Source organism: Phyllobates terribilis, unplaced genomic scaffold, assembly GCF_046119375.1.
Source record: "Phyllobates terribilis strain yellow unplaced genomic scaffold, ASM4611937v1 Scaffold_5__5_contigs__length_657084704, whole genome shotgun sequence".
Classification (NCBI taxonomy): domain Eukaryota; kingdom Metazoa; phylum Chordata; class Amphibia; order Anura; family Dendrobatidae; genus Phyllobates; species Phyllobates terribilis.
In genome coordinates, this window is record NW_027362765.1 from 247,434,357 (window position 1) to 247,458,841 (window position 24,485).

The 24,485-nt window shown below is 41.5% G+C and overlaps 1 protein-coding gene across 4 annotated transcripts in view; it reads right to left on the reverse strand.

The window, feature by feature from the left end:
• SEPTIN9 (septin 9) overlaps positions 1–24,485 on the reverse strand; it is a 321,204-nt gene that overhangs the window by 5,649 nt on the left and 291,070 nt on the right. For all 4 annotated transcript variants that reach the window (XM_073683981.1, XM_073683983.1, XM_073683982.1 and 1 more), the window contains 3 exons: positions 14,820–14,937; positions 10,199–10,294; positions 6,812–6,908 (listed from right to left, as the gene is read on the reverse strand). In XM_073683981.1, the coding sequence (XP_073540082.1) occupies positions 6,812–6,908; positions 10,199–10,294; positions 14,820–14,937 (311 nt within the window). The remainder of the gene's footprint in view (positions 1–6,811; positions 6,909–10,198; positions 10,295–14,819; positions 14,938–24,485) is intronic.

Here is a 24,485-nt window from a genome sequence, read left to right on the forward strand (position 1 = left end):
GGAGATGCAAGCCACAGATCATGTGCTAGGCTGGTTGCAGCACTGCGAATAGGAAAGTCACAACCTGCAGATAAATGAGGGCAGAGGAACAATCATGACACATGACACTCACATATATATGATATTACATCGCCATTCTTCATCTGATCAGGCCTGGCAGCTTACTTCCTTAGAGAGGTATTAGGCCATGTGCCCACGTAGCGTTTTTGTAGCGTTTGTACGGCTGCGAAAACGCTTGTGAAACAGTCTGCCATGCAAAGCAATGTGAATTCGGATGTGCTGTGCACATGATGCGCTAATTAGCGCGCCGAATTCGCATTGCGTTGCAAAACGCAGCATGACCATTTCTACCGCGATTACGCTGCAAATTCACGGCCATTGAGGAACATTGAAACGCAGCAAACCCGCACGTATATGTGGATTTGCTGCGTTCCAATTAAATTCAATGGCCGCGAATTTGCAGCGTAATCGCGGTGCGTATGGTACCCGGGATGAAGAGGAGACTACAACTCCTCTTCATCCTGGCTACCACGGGGTGAAAAAAAGAAATAAAAAAGTAAAAAACAAACAAAACCTGCGGGACGCCAAGGAAACACCGCGGGACGCAAAAACGCTACGTGGGCACATGGCCTTAAAGTGATATTCTCAAGTTTGAAAGTTATCCCCCATCCATGTGACAGGGAATAACTATCCAGTCACTGGGGGTGCGACCGCCATGGTATCCAGCGATGCAGAGAATAAGAGCACCATGTGAATGGAATGGTGGCCGATCATGCGCACGGATGCTCATTCATTCTTATGGGAGTGTCGGCAGTCTCCAGCGGTCCCATTAAGACTGAAAGGAGCAGTAGTGCGCATGATTGTCTGCCGCTCAATTCAGCTCCATGGTTTGGGGACCACGGTGGTCAGACCCCCAGTGATCAGAAAGTTATTCCACTCCCACAAATAGGGAATAACTTTCAGATTTCAATGTTTCAGCAAAAAAATATATATTCTACAATTTCTCTCCTGTGCTCCTATATTCCAAAGTTATGCCCATCCAGTAATAAGGATGCAAGTTTTTCCTTCTACCAACTGGGCGTATATGACTAAACTTGTGGGCAGAGTCTTGCTTTCATTGTCAGCAGCTTAGGAGATGTAGAAACCGGCCAGAAAGAAGTTCTGTGGTACATGCCCAATTGGTTGAAGGGAAAATTTGCCCCATTGTAACCAGTGGAGAAGTTATTTAACCTTGGAGGGGCACAGAAGAAGAAAAACTGTTCCAGAATAAGTGGAGCAGCAGCGATTGGAGGAGGAACTCCATTTAAATTAAGAAATCCCCTACTGCTTACCAACGACTTATGGTAGGAAATAGGTCTCATGCATTTAACCCATTTATCAGCATGCCAATAGATTAGGAGTGACGTTGCCATGGTTCACAAGAAATTACACCAAACTTATGCCTCCCATATTTCACCCCTCATTGGAAATAAGCTAACCAGAGAACATTAAAATAACAGCTGTTCCATCTGTTTTACCACGTCCTGTAACTACGGGCAGATTGCAGAGACACTGCACCAATAATCGTCCTAATAAGTTTCTATCCCCCTCTTCCTTTTACGACAGGTCAGTGCATACATTCACCTTTGAAAGCCATTTTAGTTTCTAAAGTAACCTAACCTACATAAAAACAAATTCTAGTCCAAAGTTGCACTCCACAAAGGGGGTTACGGATGTGTCGAATGACAAGTCCCTTGATTGTTTCCCATGAAGATCAGCAGAATTGTGAACGCAGCTCTGGAGTTTAAGAAGTCTCTACCTCGGGATCAGTACAAGGTTAAGTAATTCAATGCTTACACAGTTAAGCCACTCTTTATACAGATTTTATCGCTGTATAAACTGTGAAATGGTGCTTGAAGTGTCACATATGCTGCAGTGACACCGGGTACAAGAAAAGCCGGTCTCTTTGTTTCCTGTGTATAGAGAAATGCTACAGGAAAAACATTTTCAGAGACCGCAACGATAAAAGTATCCAATAAAGCAGAACTGATGAGAGCTTTTTCCTCTCCTCGTCCTCTGCACATGATGTCCTTGAGCTTCCTCAGTTTTATGCTTTTCAAATTAATGACTTACTATTTAAGAAATGACCCAAAGCTAAAAAGGTTGTCGAAAGCTTCAAATATTTCCAAGACAACCATACAAAAACAGAAGTCACATGTCTTATGGTAGCCAAACACATGAGATGACTGTCAGCGAAAACGGACAATCTCATCAGGACTGTTGGGGAAACAAGGATCAGGCATGTTAGCGTCAATATACCCGATCCTTTGTTTTCAAGAGAAGCCTCAGTCTGCACTTTGGCAGAGTTTTGCTCCCCTCTACCATGCAAGTGTACGGCAGGCTAAGGAGGAAAAGCTGCATCAGTGTGGCCAGCTTTAGGTATTTCAAACAGGTTTCCACCTTCTCACAAACCTTAGAAGAGGTATCCAGAGCCTCTCACTTTCCCATCGGAAGTGGATGCATATACAGGTGCATCTCACTAAATTAGAATATCATCAAAAAGTGAATTTATTTCACTTCAATACAAAAAGTGAAACTAGAATATTATATAGTCATTACAAACAGAGTGATCTATTTCAAGTGTTTATTTCTGTTAATGTTGATGATTATGGCTTACAGCCAATGAAAACACAAAAGTCATTATCTCAGTAAATTAGAATATTTTATAACCGCTTGAAAAATGTTTTTAAAATCAGAAATGTTGGCCTACTGAAATGTATGTTCGGTAAATGCACTCAGTACTTGGTCGGGGCTCCTTTTGCATCAATTACTGCATCAATGTGGCGTGGCATGGAGGCGATCAGCCTGTGGCACTGCTGAGGTGTTATGGAAGCCCAGGTTGCTTTGATAGCAGCCTTCAGCTTGTCTGCATTGCTGGGTCTGGTGTCTCTCCTCTTCCTCTTGACAATAACCCATAGATTCTCTATAATAGATTCTCTATGGGGTTAAGGTCAGGCGAGTTTGCTGGCCAATCAAGCACAGTGATACTGTTGTTTGTAAACCAGGTATTGGTACTTCTGGCAGTGTGGACAGGTGCCAAGTCCTGCTGGAGAATGAAATTTCCATCTCCAAAAAGCTTATCGGCAGAGGGAAGCATGAAGTGCTCTAAAATGTCCTGGTAGATGGCTGCGCTGACTTTGGTCTTGATAAAACACAGTGGAGCTACACCAGCAGATGACATGGCTCCCCAAACCATCACTGATTGTGGAAACTTCACACGAGACCTCAAACAGCTTGGATTGTGAGCCTCTCCACTCTTCCTCCAGACTCTAGGACCTTGTGGAGTGTGTCAATGACTGCCTTCTGGACATCTGTCAAGTCAGCAGTCTTCCTCATGATAGTGGAGCCTACTGAAACAGACTAAGGGACCTTTTTAAATGCGTAGGAAGCCTTTGCAGGTGTTTTTTGTTAATTATTTCAATTTACTGAGATAATGACTTGTGTTTTCATTGGCTGTAAGCCATAATCATCAACATTAACAGAAATAAACACCTGAAATAGATCACTCTGTTTAAATGACTCTATATAATACAGGAGTTTCACTTTTCGTATTGAAGAACTGAACCAAATTAACTTTTTGATGATATTCTAATTTAGTGAGATGCACCTGTATGTTCCGTCAATGGCCACTTGCCAGGTCTCGAAATACCATGCATGTGTCCTATACTTCGGGCAACTGCACAACACCATTGGGCATGCCAGCGACCAGCAAATAGCTGGTCCAGATAATGACAGCAGTGCCTCACCTCCCCATGTGAAAGTGAGAGGTGCTGTAAGTTAATCCCTTTAACCCCTTCACCACCTTGCGATTTTCAGTTTTTGCGTTTGTTTTTTTTTTTTTGCTCTCCTTCCCTTTTTTTATTTTTCCATTAATACGGCCATGTGAGGGCTTGTTTCTTGCAGGACGAGTCGTACTTTTGAATGAAACCATTGATTTTACCATATAGAGTACTGGAAAAAAAACTCCAAGGGCGGTGAAATTGCAAAAAAAGTGCAATTCCACAATTGTTTTTTGGGTTTTTATTTACTATGTCCAATAAATGCTAAAACTGACCTGCCATTAAGATTCTCCAGGTCATTAAGAGTTCTTAGATACCAAAAATGTATAGGGTTCTTTTTTTATTTAAATGGTAAAAAAAACATTCAAAGTTTGCAAGAAAAAAAAATGTCACCATTTTCTAAGACCCATAGCGTCTCAATTTTTCCGGATCTGGGGCTGAGTGAGGGCTCATTTTTTTGCGCACCGAGCTGATGTTTTTATTTATACATTTTTGGGGTACCTATGATGTTTTGATTGCCCTTTATAGCATTTTATTGCAATGTTGCGGCGACCAAAAAAAGTAATTCTGGAGTTTTGATTTTTCTCTCGTTACGTCGTGTACCAATCTGATTCATTTACTTTATATTCTGATAGGGTGGACATTTCTGAACGCAGCGATGCCAAATGGGTAAATAATTTTTTTTGACTGACTTCAATAGTCCCTCTTCAGAGACTTGAAGCTGCGATCGCCTGATTGCCTGTGCTACTCATAGCAGGGCTTCAGCTCTGCAACATGTAGCATAAATCATGGCCTCCTATGAACAACATAGGAGATTTACAATGACAGGCATGGGGGTCTTCTGCAGAACCTCGGCTGTCATGAAAATACATCGGCGCCCCACTATAACTTGTCAAGTGTGCTGATGTCTTATGATGCACTTCCAGCTTGAGCGAGTTAAATACCACTGTTAGAAATTGACAGCAGCATTTAACTTGTTAAACAGTGCAGGTGGATTGCAGATCAGCTGTCACGTGCAGGGAAAGATGCGGGCTCAGCATATACATCCAAGGTCGTAAAGGGGTTAAAGAGAATCTGTCGCCAGGTTTTTGCTACACCACGTGAGAGCAGCATGATGTAGGGGTAGACCCTGCTTTCAGCAATGTGTTACTCATTGGGCGGCTGTCTGTAGTTTTGATAAAAATCACTTATCTGCTGCAGATCCTCCAATTCCCTAAATGCTGAGCTCTGTATAACCCGCCTACATCACTGATTGTATGCACTGCCAACTTTCTGCATATGCACAGAAAACTGCCAATCAGTGGTGAGGCTGATGTTATACAGAGCTCATGAATATGGAGGACTACATGTTCCTGTGCAGAGATAATCTTATAAATGTTCCCCTGCTGTGTACTGTGTAATGGCTGTGTCTGACCGTACAGGGACATGATCTGATCATACCACATCTCCTGGGCAGGGGAGGAAGCAAAAGAGTATACAGACATTACAGCATGCAAGCACAGCTGATTCTTTTTGTGAGGTAAAACATTTCCCTGCCTGGTTTTAATCAATGTTTTACCTCAAAGAAAGAATCAGCTGTGATCCCCTGCTGTAATGTCTGTATACTCTTGCTTCCTCCCCTGCCCAGGAGCTGTGGTATGATCAGACCATGTTCTGTACGGTCAGACACAGCCATTACACAGTACACAGCAGGGGAACATTTATAAGATTATCTCAGCACAGGAACATTTTATTTAAACACATTCAATTGTGAAAGTTATTATTATTCCAAGATCTATTGACTAAAATTAACTTTCGCTTGTGGGAAAACCCCTTTAAGGAAAGTATATGTTATAATTAGGTAAAGATTACCCCAAGATAAAGTTCCTGTTAGGCTATGTTCCCACGATGCAGAAATGCTCAGGATTTTTTCCTGAGCGTTTCTGCATCTCCCTGGCAGAAAAAAAAAACACATGCGGATTGTACATGCGCTTTTCCTGCCAGGGACATGCGGATGTGAAGCGTTCTTTACTTGCATTTCTGCATGTGGGTTGTCAAGCGCTTTCCAAGCGATTTTAGCATCACTTGGAAAGTGCTTGACAACTAGCAAACAGCATGGATTTATATAGTGTAACTCGAGAGAATGGTTAAAAATAAACCTATACTTACCTTCTGATGGCCCCAGAGTCTTGATGCGCTCCTGTGCTGGCTGCCGGCAGATCGTGGTACACTGAAGGACCTGCCGTCACATGACTGTGACGTCAGCGCAGGTCCTTCAGTCCTGCGCGATCTGTCGGCAAGCACAGGGAAGGAGACCGGGGGCAGTCGGAAGGTGAATATAATCTTTATTTTTTATTTTATTCTTTTTTTTTTTTTTTTACAGCTTTTAAATGGTACCTGGGTGTGGATGAGACTCTCCTCTCCTCCACACCCGGGTACCATCCGCACATTAGAACGCGCCAATAACGCAAGTACAGATGCAGTCTTGCAGAATTGGCGCGTTCTAATGCAAGTCAATGGCGGCGAAAATGCAGCGCTTCCGCAAAATTAATGGACATGCTGCGGATTTTTGAGCGCAGCATAAACGCAGCGGAAAAATACGCAGCATGGGCATTGAAAGTGCGGAATTGCATTGGAGACCATGGGGGAAGGTTTACCAAGCGTTTCCATTGCGGAAATTCCGCAGCGTAAATGCTTGAAAAACGCATCGTGGGCACACAGCCTTATACAACACATATCCTCATAGGGACTTCCCAAGATTAGAAAAACATGGCTGCCTTCTTTCATAAATCATCTATCCTAACCATGGGCTGTATCTTGTAATGTAAATCAGTCTAATTAAAGTGAGTGGAGCTGACCTGCAATATTGCACTGACATGATCAGGGGTAGCGCTGCTTCATAAACAAAGCAGCCATGTTTTTCTAATCCTGGACAACCCCTTTAGAGACGAAAAAGGGTTAAGTCCAACAGAGAGCATCACAGTAGTAGACACATCTATTGCAGTAAAGCTCACCTTCAATGGTTCCCCATTTTGTTTTTCGGCCCAGTATCCTCCTGCCATTGATCTGGTATTCTTGGTCACTGCCTACCACTGCAAATGGAATCATTTCCTAAAAGAATAGAGAGATTCTTGTTAAAGGGAACGAGTCATCGGAAAATTACCGGTACTTACTGTTTAATCAACATTATGTTAACGTATTATTTAAAAAAAAAAGTAACTAAATAAATTTTAAAAAATTATCAATTTTCACACTGGACACAGATGTTACTTTACACTCCTATACATGTTCCTGAACCAATGAATATTAGCAGCAATAGACTGGCTCAGACACCATCTTTTGTATTGAGGCATCTAAAGAGCATGTGCATAGGTTATTGTTAAGGTAAGGGGGATAGGGAAAGTGTGCGTTCACATCACTTATTGTGAATCCTGTGTAATCAAGCTGTATACTGTGGTATTATTTACACTACCGTTCAAAAGACAATTTTGTGTTTTCCATGAAAACTCCTAATTTTATTTATCAAATGAGTTACAAAATGAATAGAAAATATAGTCCAGACATTGACAAGGTTAGAAATAATGATTTTTATTAGAAAGAATAATTTTCTCCTTCAAACTTTGCTTTCGTCAAAGAATGCTCCCTTTGCAGTAATTCCAGCATTGCAGATCTTTGGCATTCTAGCTGGTAATTTGCTGAGGTAATCTTGAGACATTTCCCCCCATGCTTCCTGAAGCCCCTCACACAAGTTGGATTGGCTTGATGGGCACTTTTTGCGTACCGTACGGTCAAGCTGCTCCCACAACAGCTCAATGGAGTTGAGATCTGGTGACTGCGCTGGCCACTCCATTACAGATAGAATACCCGCTGCCTGCTTCTTCCCTAAATAGTTCAGGCATAATTTGGAGGTGTGCTTTGGGTCATTGTCCTGTTGTAGGATGAAATTGGCTCCAATCAAGCGCTGTCCACAGGGTATGGCATGGCGTTGCAAAAATGGAGTGATGGCCTTCCTTATTCAAAATCCCATTTACCTTGTACAAATCTCCCACTTTACCAGCACCAAAGCAACCCCAGACCATCACATTACCTCCACCATGCTTGACAGATGGCATCAGGCACTCTTCCAGCATCTTTTAAGTTGTTCTGCGTTTCACAAATGTTCTTCTGTGTGATCCAAACACCTCAAACTTTGATTCGTCTGTTCATAAAACTTTTTTACAATCTTCCTCTGTCCAATGTCTGTGTTCTTTTGCCCATAATAATCTTTTCCTTTTATTAGCCAGTCTCAGATATGGCTTTTTCTTTGCCACTTTGCCCTGAAGGCCAGCATCCCAGAGTCACCTCTTCACTGTAGACGTTGACACTGGCGTTATGCGTGTACTATTTAATGAAGCTGCCAGTTGAGGAGCTGTGAGGCGTCGATTTCTCAAACTAGAGACTCTAATGTACTTGTCTTTTTGCTCAGTTGTGCAACGGGGCCTCCCACTTCTCTTTCTACTCTGGTTAGAGCCTGTTTGTGCTCTCCTCTGAAGGTCAGTAGTACACACCATTGTAGGAAATCTTCAGTTTCTTGGCAACTTCTCGCATGGAATAGCCTTCATTTCTAAGAACAAGAATAGACTGTCGAGTTTCGCATGAAACAGAACAAACAAATGTAATGCTCCAGATTTTCAACTAGCTCAAAGGAAGGTCAATTTTATAGCTTCTCAAATCAGCCAAACCGTTTTCAGCTGGGTTAACATACTTGTCCAAGGTTTTCTAAACATCTATTAGCCTTCCTACATAGTTAGTAAAAACAATGTACCATTAAAACACTGGAGTGGTGGTTGTTGGAAATGGGCCTCTATACACCTATGCAGATATTGCAATAAAAACAAGACATTTGCAGCTAGAATAGTCATTTACCACATTAAGAATGTATAGAGTATGTCTGATTCATTTAGTGTTCGCTTCATTGAAAAAAAATTAGCTTTTCTTTCAAAAATAATGAAATTTCTAAATGACCCCAAACTTTTGAACGGTAGTGTATATATATATATATATATATATATATATATATATATATATTTATTTATTTATTTTTTTTTTTTTATTATTATTTTTTTTTTTCAAAATTATTTTGTGTTCCATGGCCTTTACCCAGATATGGGTTACCGTAACAAAATGGATCATTATAATCTGTGGAGAATGCTTGCTCTGGAGTATTCAGCGACCTTCCATTTTTTCTGTCACAGCAAGATGGGAATTCACCCTTGGACCCTGCTTTTATGCTGGGTGAACAAATATAATGGACAATGGCAAGAATTAATGTAATGTATTACCATCAGGTCCTCAATTTGTTTGGATGGTCCATCATTCATTGGTCTTCCAGTGGCAAACTAAATGCACTTAATAACTTACCCTCAGTTCCTCTTGCTGTGGTGCGCGTGCGCACCCAGTGTCCTGCATTCGCCAGGAGCACCCCAGCATCTGCGTGACCGCGGCGCTTGCTCAGGAGTTCCAGGTTCTCTGGTGTGTGCATGCGGCGTCCTGATGGCCAGGGACATCAACAGTGATGCGGCAGGCAGGGCGTGCCACCCACACAGCATTCTGAACAGGGTCGCCGGTCACATGGGACCGGTTACCTTGACTACATAAAGGTCCTATTCCAGATCTGGGCCCACAAATCCTTCCCCTTGATAAAGCAACACAGAAGCAGGCGAAACGCGCGTCAAAGGTTCTGTGGGGACCCCTCCTCATATGGTGTTTCTTTTCCCTGCACATGCTTTGGTAAGGTTAAGATCTCCTTGGGGTGCCACTTCTACTAATGACCACTTGGTGTTAGTTTTGTACCAATATATAGTGTTTCTGGTGCTCCAAGCTTTCTATCATCCAGGGCTAGTAGTAACAGTATAATGTGCCTTCAGTGCTACTCCTTATACATAATCTAAGTGGGAACTTATTGGTTACTTTGTACTGTAATGCACCACTGGCACTTTACTATATGTGCAGGAGAAGTTATTTTCCCCATCATTGTCCTGACCTTTTAAACTTATATTTATACATTAATGACATTTTCTCAATAAAATTGTATTAGTTTTTTCTATACGGCACATTCCTCCTTTTTTCTCCAGTTTACAATATGACAAGGAGTGTTATAATTGACCTAGGTGCCTAATGGTGGTGCTATAGGCCTGTTTTCGACATGGATTTTGTGAATAATAATAAAATATATTTTTTTATTTTTTCTTTAAACACAGATTGTAGTACAAAAAAAGATTGCTAAAAATTATTAGAAAGAAAAACAAAAAAAAACATTTAAAACACAAACATGACAGTGGGACATATGACATATCTCCATTCTGCCTACAACTTTGATTTTAATCCAGGTCATTGATTGAAAGCCCTCATCAGCCACTTACTCTAATCTTCTCATTCACCAGTCTGTCTTCTGCGTCCTCATCAAATTCCTTTTGTGGATAAATATCTATCCCATTATTCTGGAGGTCAGCACGGATCTAAGGGTCAAGGAGAAAAGTAATTTAGATGGTGGGGAGGAAAGAGGTAAAAGCCTACATGAAAGCATCCAGAATTGCACAGCATTATAGTTTAGCACATGGGAAATGGCAGGCATGAATTAGTTCCTGCTTTTGTTATCAACTAGATCAGAACATACAGAAGCACATAGCGCAGGGGTTCATTGTAGCTTCCACTCCGCACAGGGTATTAGTAGCTGGCAGGGTCTACACAACTTGCTAGACACAGTAGATAATCATCTACCAAAACTTTGTGCGGCCCACAGCTCTCTCTCCTGCCCCCAGGGTAATATGTACGCGCCACTGACTGTGCATATTTGTTTCAGTGGGGACAAGATGCAGCCAAAAATATCTAACAGAGGCCAGTCTTCCACTGCATCAAGTCAGGTCTGCCAAAAAGCCAACAAGTCCAATCCTCCTGTGTGGAGGTCATCATACACATTAAATAGTCGCCTGTGACCACATAAATAGGTGGGCTTTGCCAACATAATGTGTATAACCATCTTAGAGAATGTTAATACAGTTTTTTGGTGTGGATTTTAAAGGGGGTTGTCTGGTCTAACACTACAATTCTGCAGTCACTGTGAAACCGCACATCGTGAGGATTCTTCGGTGTCGGGAGAGGAAGGGGCGTGACCACAAGTAGGAGATTTGCATACATGCAGTCATGTGCCGACTGGACTGCATCTGGCCTTGCTCTATGCAAGTGAACTGAGCAAGGCCGGATACAGTCTAGTCGGAATGTGGCCGGCAGTATGCATTCCACATACTTACGTTCACATTATCGTTCACTGCTGGCACCGGAGAACTCTCAAAGCGCACATGATGTGAGAATTCACACATCTGCAGTCACAAAAACTGACTAGTTTTAGACTGGACAACCCCATTAAGACTGATTAGCTTCAAAAGCCACAAAATAAATAAATGCTTTAGGAACACTTGATTTTAATGAGAGATCTACATTACTGTTTTTATAGAGTTAAGGCTGTGTGCCCACGATGCGATTTTTAAGCTTAAAAAACGCATGGTAGAAGGCCTGCCATGTTCCCCAATGATAATCCGCATGTGCTGTGCACATGCTGCGGAAATTTCCGCTGCGGATTATCATTGCGGAAAAAAAAGCAGCACTACCAATTATTTTGCGGAAGTGCTGCGTTTTCGCCACCACTGACTTGCATTAGAACGCGCCAATTAAGCAAGACTGCATCTGTACTTGGGTAATTGGCGCATTCTAATGTGCGGATGGTACCCGGGTGTAGAGGAGAGGAGACTCTCATCCACACCCAGGTACCATTAAAAAAGAATAAAATAAAAAATAAATGTATATTTACCTTCCGGCGGCCCGCGCTGCGCTCCTCCTTGCTTCCCGGCACTTCGCGACGGAATGAAGGACCTGCGCTGACGTCAGAGTCATGTGACGGGTCACGCGACGCTGACGTCGGTAGGTCCTTCAGTGTACCGCTGCCGGCAGCCGGGACCGAGCGAAGCAAGACAGCGCGGGCCATCGGAGGGTAAGTATACATTTATTTTTTTTCTTTTTTGACATTCTCTCAGTCACACTATATAAATCCATGCCATTTGCATGGATTTATATAGTGTGACCAAGTTGTCAAGCACTTTCCAAGTGATGCTAAAATCGCTTGGAAAGCGCTTGTCAACCCGCATGTGGAAATGCATGTGAAGAACGCTTCACTTCCGCATGTACAATCCGCATGTACAATCCGCATGCGTTTTTTCTGCCAGGGGAGATGCAGAAACGCTCAGGAAAAAATCCTGAACATTTCAGCATCGTGGGCACATAGCCTTATACAGCAAGTTTTTTTCCCTAAAAAGGTTTTGTGGAATTTGCTTGAAACTTGACAAGGTCAAATAAAGAAACTGCAAAAATAGATTTAAAAGAAAACACAACAAAACAACACCTCTTCGAATTTGCATTTAAACAAATAAAAAAACTCTTTAAAAACCATGGCTTCCTGACATGGAATTCTCTATGTGAACATACCCTTATAGAGGATTAGAAAAAAAAAATACAGACTTTCTTACAAAAATAGTGCCACACCTGCCCACATTTTTGTGTGATTGCATTTCTGCTCCGTTCACTTCAATGGGGCCAAACTGGAAAATCAGGCAGACGTGATGCAGTCTTTGGATGGAAGTCAGTGGCAATTTATGGTTTAGTGACACTACATTTCACTTTTTTTTTTTAAAAGCTAAAACTGTAATCGGATCCAAAAACTATTCCTGCTTTTGGATAATGCATGTTTCATGGACTTTACACACAGACGACGAGAAAAATCTGGCACAAAACATGGCAGCATCTCCTCAGACAATATAAATGAATCCACAACCACTACATAAATAATGAATAACCTTAAAGGGGCAGAGTACGATTAGGGCTCTAATTATTCTCCACAAACCGCACCGCTGTTGTCCAGTCTAGTATAGCAAGTTTTTGTCTAATCCCAGACAATATAAAAAAGCAATGGCCCTTTTCCAAAAGCACATTTAGGCTACAAGCCTAGAAATTGACATATCTACTAGGGCCGGTATGTCACTCTCCACAAGGAGAAACGTTACCCCTTAGACCTCAGTCCAGAGCCTCTCACCTAGCCAAATCAGTTCTCATACTTTGCACTGACGAGGGGTAATAGCCCGAAAGAGGATCGGCAAATTGAGATTCTGATTTGGCTTTTATCCTAAGTCATATTACAAGGCTTGTTAAAGGGTTGATTGTGACTTGTAGGATTGCTGCTTCCAATAGGTGGCGCTATAGAGATCAAGACCTCTTCCTCTCTGAAGAGGCAATTTCCACATATCTACTATAAAAATGCAATTAACAGGATCATTACTCTGGCAAAACCCCCTTACACCGGGATTTAATTAAGTTCAGGGGGTTAGCAGCTCCTATTTCAGAAGAGGAATAAAACCAAGCATTCCTCCTTTCCCACGTTAAAAGTCAGGAGAAAAACTATAAATTCTTAACCCAACAGTACAGGTGTCCAGCATGGCTCCACCAGATATATCATTTGGATCCCAAGGAAGGTGTGAGACCATGCTGTATGTATTGTTGGACTGCCAAAAGTGAAGACCCTTCTAGAATGCAGTCTTCACAGCATAAGAGTTGTTCGCTGGCGCCAGATGTCCGACTGCAGCTGTTAAACATTTTAACGCCATCTGAAATCTGACAGCGGCATTTAAATGGAACATCTGCTGCTGTTCACACTTACTGGCTCCCATCAGCGCCCTGTGATGCGATCGGGGGCCACCAATGTGTTATAACAGCAGGGCCTGCTGAAGGCCCCCGAATCAACCAACATTTTGGTTCTATTGAAGTTCAGCTATATGTAAAGCTTCAAAAAGGAGACAGATTTATACAGTATACTGCAATATGGTGGTATCACAGTATCTAGTGAAAAAGATCGGCTGATCACAGGCCCAAGCCCCTTAAATTAAAAAGTTTAAAATCAACCCACTTTTCCCTCATTCAAAATATAGAAAATAAAAAATATATATTTGTTATACACAGAATTCATAAGTCTGCTCCATCAAAAAATAAAATTAACCGAGCAGTAAACGCCATAACGATAAAAAAAAAAAAAAAAATTAATTAAATTTTATTTTTTTCAATCATTACTTCTCAATAAAAATGCAACAATTGATCAAAACATCATATATATCCAAAAATGGCATCAATAAAACAGTCAACCCGTCACAAAAAACAAGCCCTCAACTGACAGAAAAACAAATAAATGTTATAGGTCAACAAAAATGGAGGCACAAACCCACAATTTTTTTTTAAATCTATTTGTATTTACTGTACTTTCCCATTTTTCAGTACATTGAATGGTAAAATGAATCGTGTCATTCATAACTAGAACTCGTCCTGCAAAAACCAAGCTCTCATACAAGCTATGAAGATGGAAAAATAATAAAATAATAAAAATAATAATAAAGTTATGGCTTTTGGAAAAGTGGCAATGAAAAACAAAAGCGCAAAAAAAAACTGAGTGTGGAGTAACCATCATTTAATTTTTTTTTCATTACTCAATAGTACAGGTGAAAATAAAACTTTGTAATATAGCTTATCAGAGAAATTCTCAATTCATGCGAATACATATTTCCCATTACAGAGATGAGAGATAATAGTTGGTGCTAATAACTCTATGGAGAATTTTAGGAGAACTTGCAGCAGAATGTCTATCTGCATCCATCCATCTCCCACAGATTTTACCCAAAAATTGGGAGTGAAAAATCAGTCCAGCAGGAGACAAAAGGAGATCTCTCTATTAAGATATATTACAAATTTGACTGCTTTCATATGAACTATGAAGTTATAAAATAAAAATTTAATGATGGTTCCACTTTAATCATCTCTGCTACCAGAGGCAGTTATGTCTGGAAGGGGTTAATGGCGCTACATCGGTCATACAACCAGTGGTTTTTGTCCTTCACAGTATGTCAGCAAATGTTATTTTACCTACTCCCATCATTGAGGATAGAGACTTACTCTCTGCTTGAAATAATCTCTCTCTTCTAGGGTTAAGGTGTCGGCTTTGGCGATGACTGGCACAATATTCACCACCTTACTGAGACGTCTCATGAACTCGATGTCCAAAGGCCGGAGTCTGGAAAGCAACAGTGGGAAGGCAAATTAATTAAACTTCTACTTTGTGACTTTTAAAGACTGTAGAGAAATGCCTTGTGGTGACAGAGATAAAATCAATCTGTGCAGCTCTAGAAAACTATTTCTCTCCTGAATTTCCCCCCTAAGCATTGATTCATCTAGCTGTAAACGAGCCAAATGGTAACTATTGTTATAGCGTCTTCACTTGCATTTCCGCATGCGGGTTGACAAGAACTTTACAGGCGATTTTAGCATCACTTGGAAAGTGCTTGACAACTTGGTCACACTATATAAATCCATGCAAACGGCATGGATTTATATAGTGTGACCGTAAAGAATGGTAAAAAAATATATAAATCTATACTTACCTTCTGATGGCCCCCGGAGTCTTTATTCGCTCAGTCCTGGCTTGCCGGCAGCTCGCGGTACTCTGAAGGACCTGCCGACGTCAGCGTCGCGTGACCCGTCACATGACTAGATGACGTCAGCGCAGGTCCTTCAGTCCACCGCGATCTGCCGGCAAACAAAGACAAGGACACCAGGGGCCATCAGAAGGTAAATATAATATTTATTTTATGCTTTTTTTTTTTTTCTTTTTTTTACAGGTTCTATGGTACCCGGGTCCGGAGGAGAGTCTCCTGTCCTCCACACCCGGGTACCATCCACACATTGAAATGCTTGGATTCCGCATGTACAGATCCAGTGATGCGGATTTCATGCGTTCCAATGCAAGTCAATGGCGGCGAAAACGCAGCGCTTCCGCAAAATAATTGGTAATGCTGCGCTTTTTTCCGCAATGATAATCCGCAGCAGAAATTTCCGCAGCATGTGCACAGCACATGCGGATTATCATTGGGGAACATGGCAGGCCTTCTACCATGCGTTTTTTAAGCGTCTCTGCAGTGTTTTTGTCGCTGCGGAAACGCTTAAAAAACGCATCGTGGGCACACATCCTTAAGGTCCATTTACACAGTAAGATTATAGTCAATGATCGTTCCCAGGACAGGCTCGTTCTTGATAATCTTACAGTGTAAACAGGTTGTAGGTCACCCGATCAATAGCAAAACATTCAATCATTAGGTAAAATGATCTTTTGATTTGCACAAAATATAATAGTTCTCACACATCTATTGTCTTGTGTAAAAAGGATCTGTGCTGCTGAAAACAATGGATGCCTATGTGCACTGAGTGATCTATTAGTGACCTGACGATCGGCCTCGAGGAGTAAACAGGCTATCAAACATTTACCGGCCTTTTAAACGGACCTTTGGTGTAAATAGCAGCCCACCTCTCCATCCTGAAACATGTATAAATTGGTGCAGATATAGTGAGAAGCTCCCTGTATCCGGTGTGTGGAGATAGGAGATGGACTCTGGTAATGAACGCCATCACGACTGTCCCCCTCCTCCCACTGTGCACAGAATAAAGGTGCCACAAATGCTGCCTGTATTAGGGCTCATGCATACGAGCCCACTGACCCATGTTATTTAATAGGGCTAGTCAGATGAACAATTTTTTTTTCTCGGTCTGAGTGAAGAAAAAAAAAAAAAATTGCAGCATGCACTACTTTCATCAGAGTCTCGACTCTTACATTCAAGTCAATGGGTGCGAGAGAAACAGTCACTGCTCTCTATACACAGAGCGGGGACTGAAACCATGCTGGCGCCACCCCCGTGACTGGAAGACAAATGCTGCCTGGGGGAATAAAGTTCAATTCTTCCCGGCAGAGGGGCTCTCAGTACTGGCGTCACACCATTAACTTGCAGATGAACCTGATATCTGCAGGTTAATAGTGTTCTATTACATGACAGGTTCCCCTTAATAGAAGTATTATGGACAATACTAGATCTACAGTGTAATTGTAGAGTTTTATGTAACGAAAGATAGATCATTGTATATTCAATGAAGGTGCAACTTTCTCATTTACTTTGTGTTTTCAACTTTCACCCTTCAAGATTTTGGCAACAGAAAGAATGATTTCTCTTTACATCAAGCGGCTGAAATCGCAGAGGCGACCTGCGGCTATGCTTTTATGTTATGAATGGCAAATCTTATGTGCATTTTACAATAGTTACAAGAGGATCAGTGGCAGGGATCTGCTGCCAATACACAGATTTCAGCTACAGATATGCAGTCGATTTTTCCCATTATATGGCCACGTTCATCAGTCCTCTCCATTATGTGCATGTGCTGCCAAGTCTTCGGTATTTCTGAACAATGCCCCCCACTCACCCACCAGGTGCTCATTGATAGGTCTCCTTCTACTTTGTCAGTATGGCACAGTTTTTTGGTGCACCAACAAGCAAAGATGCTACAAATTTATTAAAGAGAACCCAAAGGTGTTGTAGTCTACTCCACTGTTCTCTCGTAATAGGATGGTCTTAAAGGGAACCTGTCAGGAGAATTTTACTAACTAGTGGTATTGACTGCATAGGTCGAAGAACAAGGAAAAAAAAAAAATAAACACATCCTTTTGCAATAACCCAATGTGCCAGTTCTGAAAAATTAAGCTTTGAAGCCACATGTAAAAAAGCCTGAAAGCGCATAGGGGGGAGTATCGAGGTACCATGAATACAAGGACGCTCCCACAATGCACTTCCAACCTGATCTGTATGAGGCTTCAAATCTTGATTTCTAATATAGATGAAAAATAGATCATCTTGACTATAGCAACCAATCACAATAGTAATGGGAAAGAACTGTAACCAGACTTTGTACTACACTTTATAGAACATTCAATTTCAATGCCACTTTTAGGCTGTGTGCCCACGATGCGTTTTTGATGCGTTTTTTGGTGCGGATTTGCAGCGCGTAAACGCTCCATAAACGCATTGTATACCTTATCCCATGACTTCCTAAGACATTCTGCAAGTTCTGTGCACATGGTCAGGATTTTTTTCTGCGCGGATTTTACTCGCAGAAAAAATAAGGACATGACCAATTCTTGTGCGTTTCTGCATGCGTATTTGCCTATACAATGCATAGGAAAAACGCGTGTAGAAACCGCATGCGTTTTTCTGCCAAGGAGATGCAGAAATGCTCAGGAAAATTTCTGCATCGTGGGCACTAAGCCTTAGGGTATGTGCACACGATGCAGAAATGAAGCAGAAAATTTCTGCATCATTTCTGCATCTCTCTGGCAGAAAAAACGCATGCGGATTGTACATGCATTTTTCCTGCGGAATACATGCGGATTCACATGCGTTTCCACATGCAGATTGACAAGCGCTTTCCAGGCGATTTTAGCATCACTTGGAAAGTGCTTGATAACTAGGTCACACTGTATAAATCCATGCAAACAGCATGGATTTATATACTGTGACCGTATAAGAATGTTTAAAAATAAAAAAATAAAGCTATACTTACCCTCCGATGGCCCGGGGTGTGCTGCCGCGTTCGTTCCTGGCTTGTTCCTGGCTGCCGGGATATCGCGAGACACTGCGCTGAAGGGCCTGCGGTCACATGACTGACGTCACCGAAGGTCCTTCAGTCTTGCACGCGAGCAGAGGGAAGGAGACCGGGGGCCGTCAGAAGGTGAATATATCTTTATTTTTTATTTTATTCTTGTTTTACAGCTTTTTAAATGGTACCTGGGTGTGGAGGAGAGTCTCATCTTCTCCACACTCGGGTACCATCCGCACATTAGAACGCGCCAATAACGCAAGTACAAATGCAGTCTTGTGGAATTGGCGCGTTCTAATGCAAGTCAATGGCGGCGAAAACGCCGCGTTTACGCAAAATTAATTGACATGCTGCGGATTTTTGAGCGCAGCGTTTACGCTGCGGAAAAATCCGCATCATGGGCACAGCACATGCGGATTTCAATTGGGGAACATTGCTGCCCTTCTACCATGCGTTTTTAATGCTTTTCCGCAGCGTTTAAGCAGCTGCAAAAACGCCGCGGAAACACATTAAAAACGCATCGTGTGAACTCAGCCTTAAGCTGCGTGCTCAATATGCATTTTTCAAGCGTTTTTGCCGCGGAATTTCCGCAGCGAAAACGCTTAAAAAACGCTTGGTAATACGTGCCCCATGGTCCCCAATGATAATCCGCATGTGCTGTGCACATGCTGCGGATTATCATTGCGGAAAAATACGCAGCATGTCCATTAATTTTGCGGACACACAGTGTAATCGCCGCCATTGACTTGCATTGGACTGCGTGACATCAGCATCACTGCATCTGCACAAGCGGATATCACACGGTACAATGTGCGGATGGTACCCAGGACTGGAGGAGAGTAGACTCTGGGTACCATAGAAACTGTAAAAAAAAGAATTTAAAATAAAAAATAAAGATTATACTTACCTTCCGATGTCCTCCCGGTCTTTTCTACCCTCGGTCTGGTCTAATCTATGGGTCGCGGTGTTGTGAAGGACCTGCCATGATGCCATTGAGTCATGTGACCTGTCACATGACTCAATGACGTCACCGCAGGTCCTTAACACCACCACGAGGCCGCCCAAGACACCGGACGCAGCAGAGAAAACACCGGGAGGACATCGGAAGGTGAGTATAATCTTTTTTTCTTATTTTTCATCATTCTTATTCTTCTTTTTTTTTTTTTTTTTTAACTAACTTGGTCACACTACTATAAATCCATGCCGGTTGCATGTATTTATATAGTGTGAACAAGTTGTCAAGCACTTTCCAAGTGATGCTAAAATCGCTTGGAAAAGCGCTTGATAACCCGCATGCAGAAATGCATGCAAAGACGCTTGACAAACGCTTCTACCGGGCGGGAAAAAAGCATGTAAAAACCACATGCATTTTTCCTACCAGGGAGAAGTGGAAAAATATGCAGCATTTCTGCATCGAGGGCACTAAGCCTTAGCCAGCGTTCTGCAATCCGCAGCATGAATGTTATTCAAAAGAAATGACCAGTGAAAAGTGCACGCAAGGTTGGTGGATTCAAGAACAGTCTGCAAGGAACATATGGTAGAAAGAGACACATTAGTAGAATGCCAGCTATGTAGAATGGAAATATGTGGTAGGCTCAACACAGCCAAGAAATGACAAAGTGTCTAATGTAATCCCATACACAGCGAAGAGGCAGTGCAAGAGTTTACATTACAGATTTATGTGCTGATAGAACACGTCTTACTCTACAATAACCTAGTAAATTATAGGAATGTATATAGGGTCAGATAGAGAGCTATTCCAGACAGTTTTAAAAAGCCACATTTCCATGTTCTGCAGCATTCCTATCCGGGAGAACCCATATCAGTGCACATCCAAATTCAAGAATAACTTCCTGCGGCTACTGTGACACAAACATAAGCGGAGAAGGGGAAAGGGAGATGTAACGGCTCCTCGGTAGACTCAGTCACAGAGGTAGAGTAATATAGCAGACATTCTGGTCACAAAAGACCTTCATCAGTATACTCCGACAGCACAGGTAAGGAGAGGGGAGGAATAGAGGGACTCAGTGCCCAATAGAACATGGGATCCACCGTTTGTTCCTGTCTTTTGTGACCGAAACGTCTGCTATATTACTCTCTCTCTGTGAATACCATTAAGGATTAAGCATATTTATAAGTGCCAAGTTTCTACATTATATATCGCTGGTTTGGGACTCTACTTGTGCATCTATTCCAGGAGTGCCGTGATCTATATTTAACTCGGTAACATCCCCAATAAGGCTTTGAAAATAAAATCTGTTTCTCAGAAACGGAGAGAGAAATATAGTGTTAATAATGTAAATTATATATCCGCATGTAGAATATAAAATACAAATTATATATATATATATATATATATATATATATATATATATATATATATATATATATATATATATATATATATATATATAGACCAAAAGTTTGGACACACCTTCTCATTTAAAGATTTTTCTGTTTTTTCATGACTATGAAAATTGTACATTCACACTGAAGGCATCAAAACTATGAATTAACACATATGGAATTATATACTTAACAAAAAAGTGTGAAACAACTGAAAATATGTCTTATATTCTAGGTTCTTCAAAGTAGCCACCTTTTGCTTTCATGACTGCTTTGCACACTCTTGGCATTCTCTTGATGAGCTTCAAGAAGTAGTCACCGGAAATGGTCTTCCAACAATCTTGAAGGAGTTCCCAGAGATGCTTAGCACTTGTTGGTCCTTTTGCCTTCACTCTGCGGTCCAGCTCACCCCAAGCCATCTCGTTTGGGTTCAGGTCTGGTGACTGTGGAGGCCATGTCATCTGGCGTAGCACCTCATCACTCTCTATCTTGGTCAAATAGCCCTTACTCAGCCTGGAGGTGTGTTTGGGGTCATTGTCCTGTTGAAAAATAAATGATGGTCCAACTAAACGCAAACCGGATGGAATAGCATGCTGCTGCAAGATGCTGTGGTAGCCATGCTGGTTCAGTTGAATAAATCCCCAAACAGTGTCACCAGCAAAGCACCCCCACACCATCACACCTCCTCCTTCATGCTTCACGGTGGGAACCAGGCATGTAGAGTCTATCCGTTTACCTTTTCTGCGTCGCACAAAGACACGGTGGTTGGAACCAAAGATCTCAAATTTGGACTCATCAGACCAAAGCACAGATTTCCACTGGTCTAATGTCCATTCCTTCTGTTCTTTAGCCCAAACAAGTCTCTTCTGCTTGTTGCCTGTCCTTAGCAGTGGTTTCCTAGCAGCTATTCTACCATGAAGGTCTGCTGCACAAAGTCACCTCTTACAGTTGTTGTAGAGATGTGTCTGCTGCTAGAACTCTGTGTGGCATTGGCCTGGTCTCTAATCGGAACTGCTGTTAACCTGCGATTTCTGAGGCTGGTGACTCGGATAAACTTATCCTCAGAAGCAGAGGTGACTCTTGGTCTTCCTTTCCTGGGGCGGTCCTCATGTGAGCCAGTTTCTTTGTAGCGCTTGATGGTTTTTGCAACTGCACTTGGGGACACTTTCAAAGTTTGCCCAATTTTTCGGACTGACTGACCTTCATTTCTTAAAGTAATGATGGCCACTCGTTTTTCTTTACTTAGAATTTGTATTATGGCAAGAAAAAAACAGCTAACAGTCTATTCAGTAGGAAAATCAGCTGTGTATCCACCTGACTTCCGCACAACACAACTGATGGTCCCAACCCCATTTATAAGGCAAGAAATCCCACTTATTAAACCTGACAGTGAAAACCATTTCCGGTGACTACCTCTTGAAGCTCATCAAGAGAATGCCAAGAGTGTGCAAAGCAGTCATGAAAGCAAAAGGTGGCTACTTTGAAGAACCTAGAATATAAGACATATTTTCAGTTGTTTCACACTTTTTTGTTAAGTATATAATTCCACATGTGTTAATTCATAGTTTTGATGCCTTCAGTGTGAATGTACAATTTTCATAGTCATGAAAATACAGAAAAATCTTTAAATGAGAAGGTGTGTCCAAACTTTTGGTCTGTACTGTATATATATTTTACAATTTTTATCTAACTATGGAGGTGACAAAGGGGGATTTGATTTACTAATTTTTTGATTTTGATCACTGTGATGGGATCTATCACAGTGATCAAAAGGTACCAATAGGAAATATTCCCTATCGTTGCCGGGTGCTTTTGGTCTGTACTAATATATACACATACAGGTATATGTTGAAGTTGAACAGTGACCAACCAAAATGTAAGCTGTGGCTGGGAGAGGGAGAGAGACAGGCCAGTGTCTCTTTGAAAGGAACCTGCATGGGTCAGCTAGGAAGGTTGATCTCTGTGTGTTGGAGCTGCTGAGTAACGTGAGGAAGCTGTAGCCTGTTTAGTGTTCACTGTGCATGGAGTTGAACACTTCTGTTTGGCGCTAGAAGCTTGGGCTAAGGCTATGTTCACACACGTTGTGGTTTTTTTCTGCAGCTAAATCTGCTGACAACTTTTCTCTGGCAGGAAAACAACTGCGTCAAAAATGCAGGTTTTGCTGCATTTTTTTATGCATTTTTTTCACTGTCCTTCTGTCTTTATTCATGCATGTACATAAAGTACTGTGAAAAAAAAAATCTCATTCTGTTTTTGGCATAGTGGGGGAGGTGAATTGTTCAGAAATAGTTTAGACACTGGCAATGCATTGAGCTTGTATGACATTATTTGCTTTTATTCTGTGGGGTCTGCCATTCAGTTTGCACAGGTATTGTTCAATCTCACACGTAGCTCAGCCAATGTTTACACTGTACACATCACAAATTTAATTAAAACTCTCCCAATGCAAACAACCATCTCAGTGACCAAGACAAGATGGTTATTCACAAAATAGAACCCATATATTGGCATCAAAAACACTGAAAAAAATGTAGCTGCGTTTTTTTTATGTGTATTTTCAGCGTTTTTTTCACCACCCTTTACTTCTTATGGGTGAAAAAACGATGAAAAAACGCTGAAAGTGACATGCTCTATTTTCCAAAAACGCAAGCAAGGCAGAAATTATGCAGCAAACAAAAAGCAACATGTGTGAACAGAGAATTCTGGTTTCTCATTCACTTTGCTGGTACTGCTAGACACAGCTGAAAATTTGCATAACAATTTGCAGCAAAATAAGTAGTAAAACAATGTGTGTGAACATAACCTAAAGGGGATACAGAGACTGATAGGACCGTCCGTCTTGTGTGTGTAAAGTTTGCTCCAGGAAAAAAGGACTAATCTGTTCGGGTGAGCTCGCACCGACTGTCTGCGGAATGAACTGTTTTTATTTGTGGCTATTCCTTAGTGCCCAGAAGAGGCTATTTTTGGTGTTGAATCCCTTAGAGTTGTATGAAAGCAATAAAACTGCACATGTTTTGACAAAACTGCATTGTCTATGTGAATGCTGCCTAATGCCTACCTGAGAGCATGAATCCCTACATTATATATGAGATATGTACACACCTATATATGCATCTTATGATCAAGAACCAGGGAATTCAAGTGATAGAAACAAGTAATAACTCCAATGTCTTTTAGACCTTTTGCTTATTCTATCTATGGAACCTACAATGATAAAGATGTTTTTAACTATTTGGGAATAAAAATTAGCCTTATGAACTCACGTGTGCTGGATTACCTACTACTTTGGACCCTTCTGTGTGGGATTCACTCTCCCAAGTACTCCTGTGCAGTGTTTCCTGTGATTGCTGGCCAATAGGAGGGTGAGATTAGTGTGTATGTGTGTATATGTGTGTGTGTGTGTGTGTATGTGTGTGTATGTGTGTATATGTGCGTGTGTGTGTGTATATGTGCGTGTGTGTGTGTATATGTGCGTGTGTGTGTGTGTATATGTGCGTGTGTGTGTGTATATGTGTATTTGTATGTGAGTGTATATGTGCGTGTGTGTGTGTATATGTGCGTGTGTGTGTGTGTATATGTGCGTGTGTGTGTGTATATGTGTATTTGTATGTGAGTGTATATGTGCGTGTGTATCAAATTGAAAATGAAATATATTTATAAAGTTGCTGAGCTGTTTATAGCGACTAATTTGATTTGTCAATGAAAAGTCTTTGATTATTTTGGGTCATCATTACGTCTCAATATTTGCACTCCACAGTTTATATTCCCCATCCCTTTTTCGCATTATGGTCATTTTCCTCT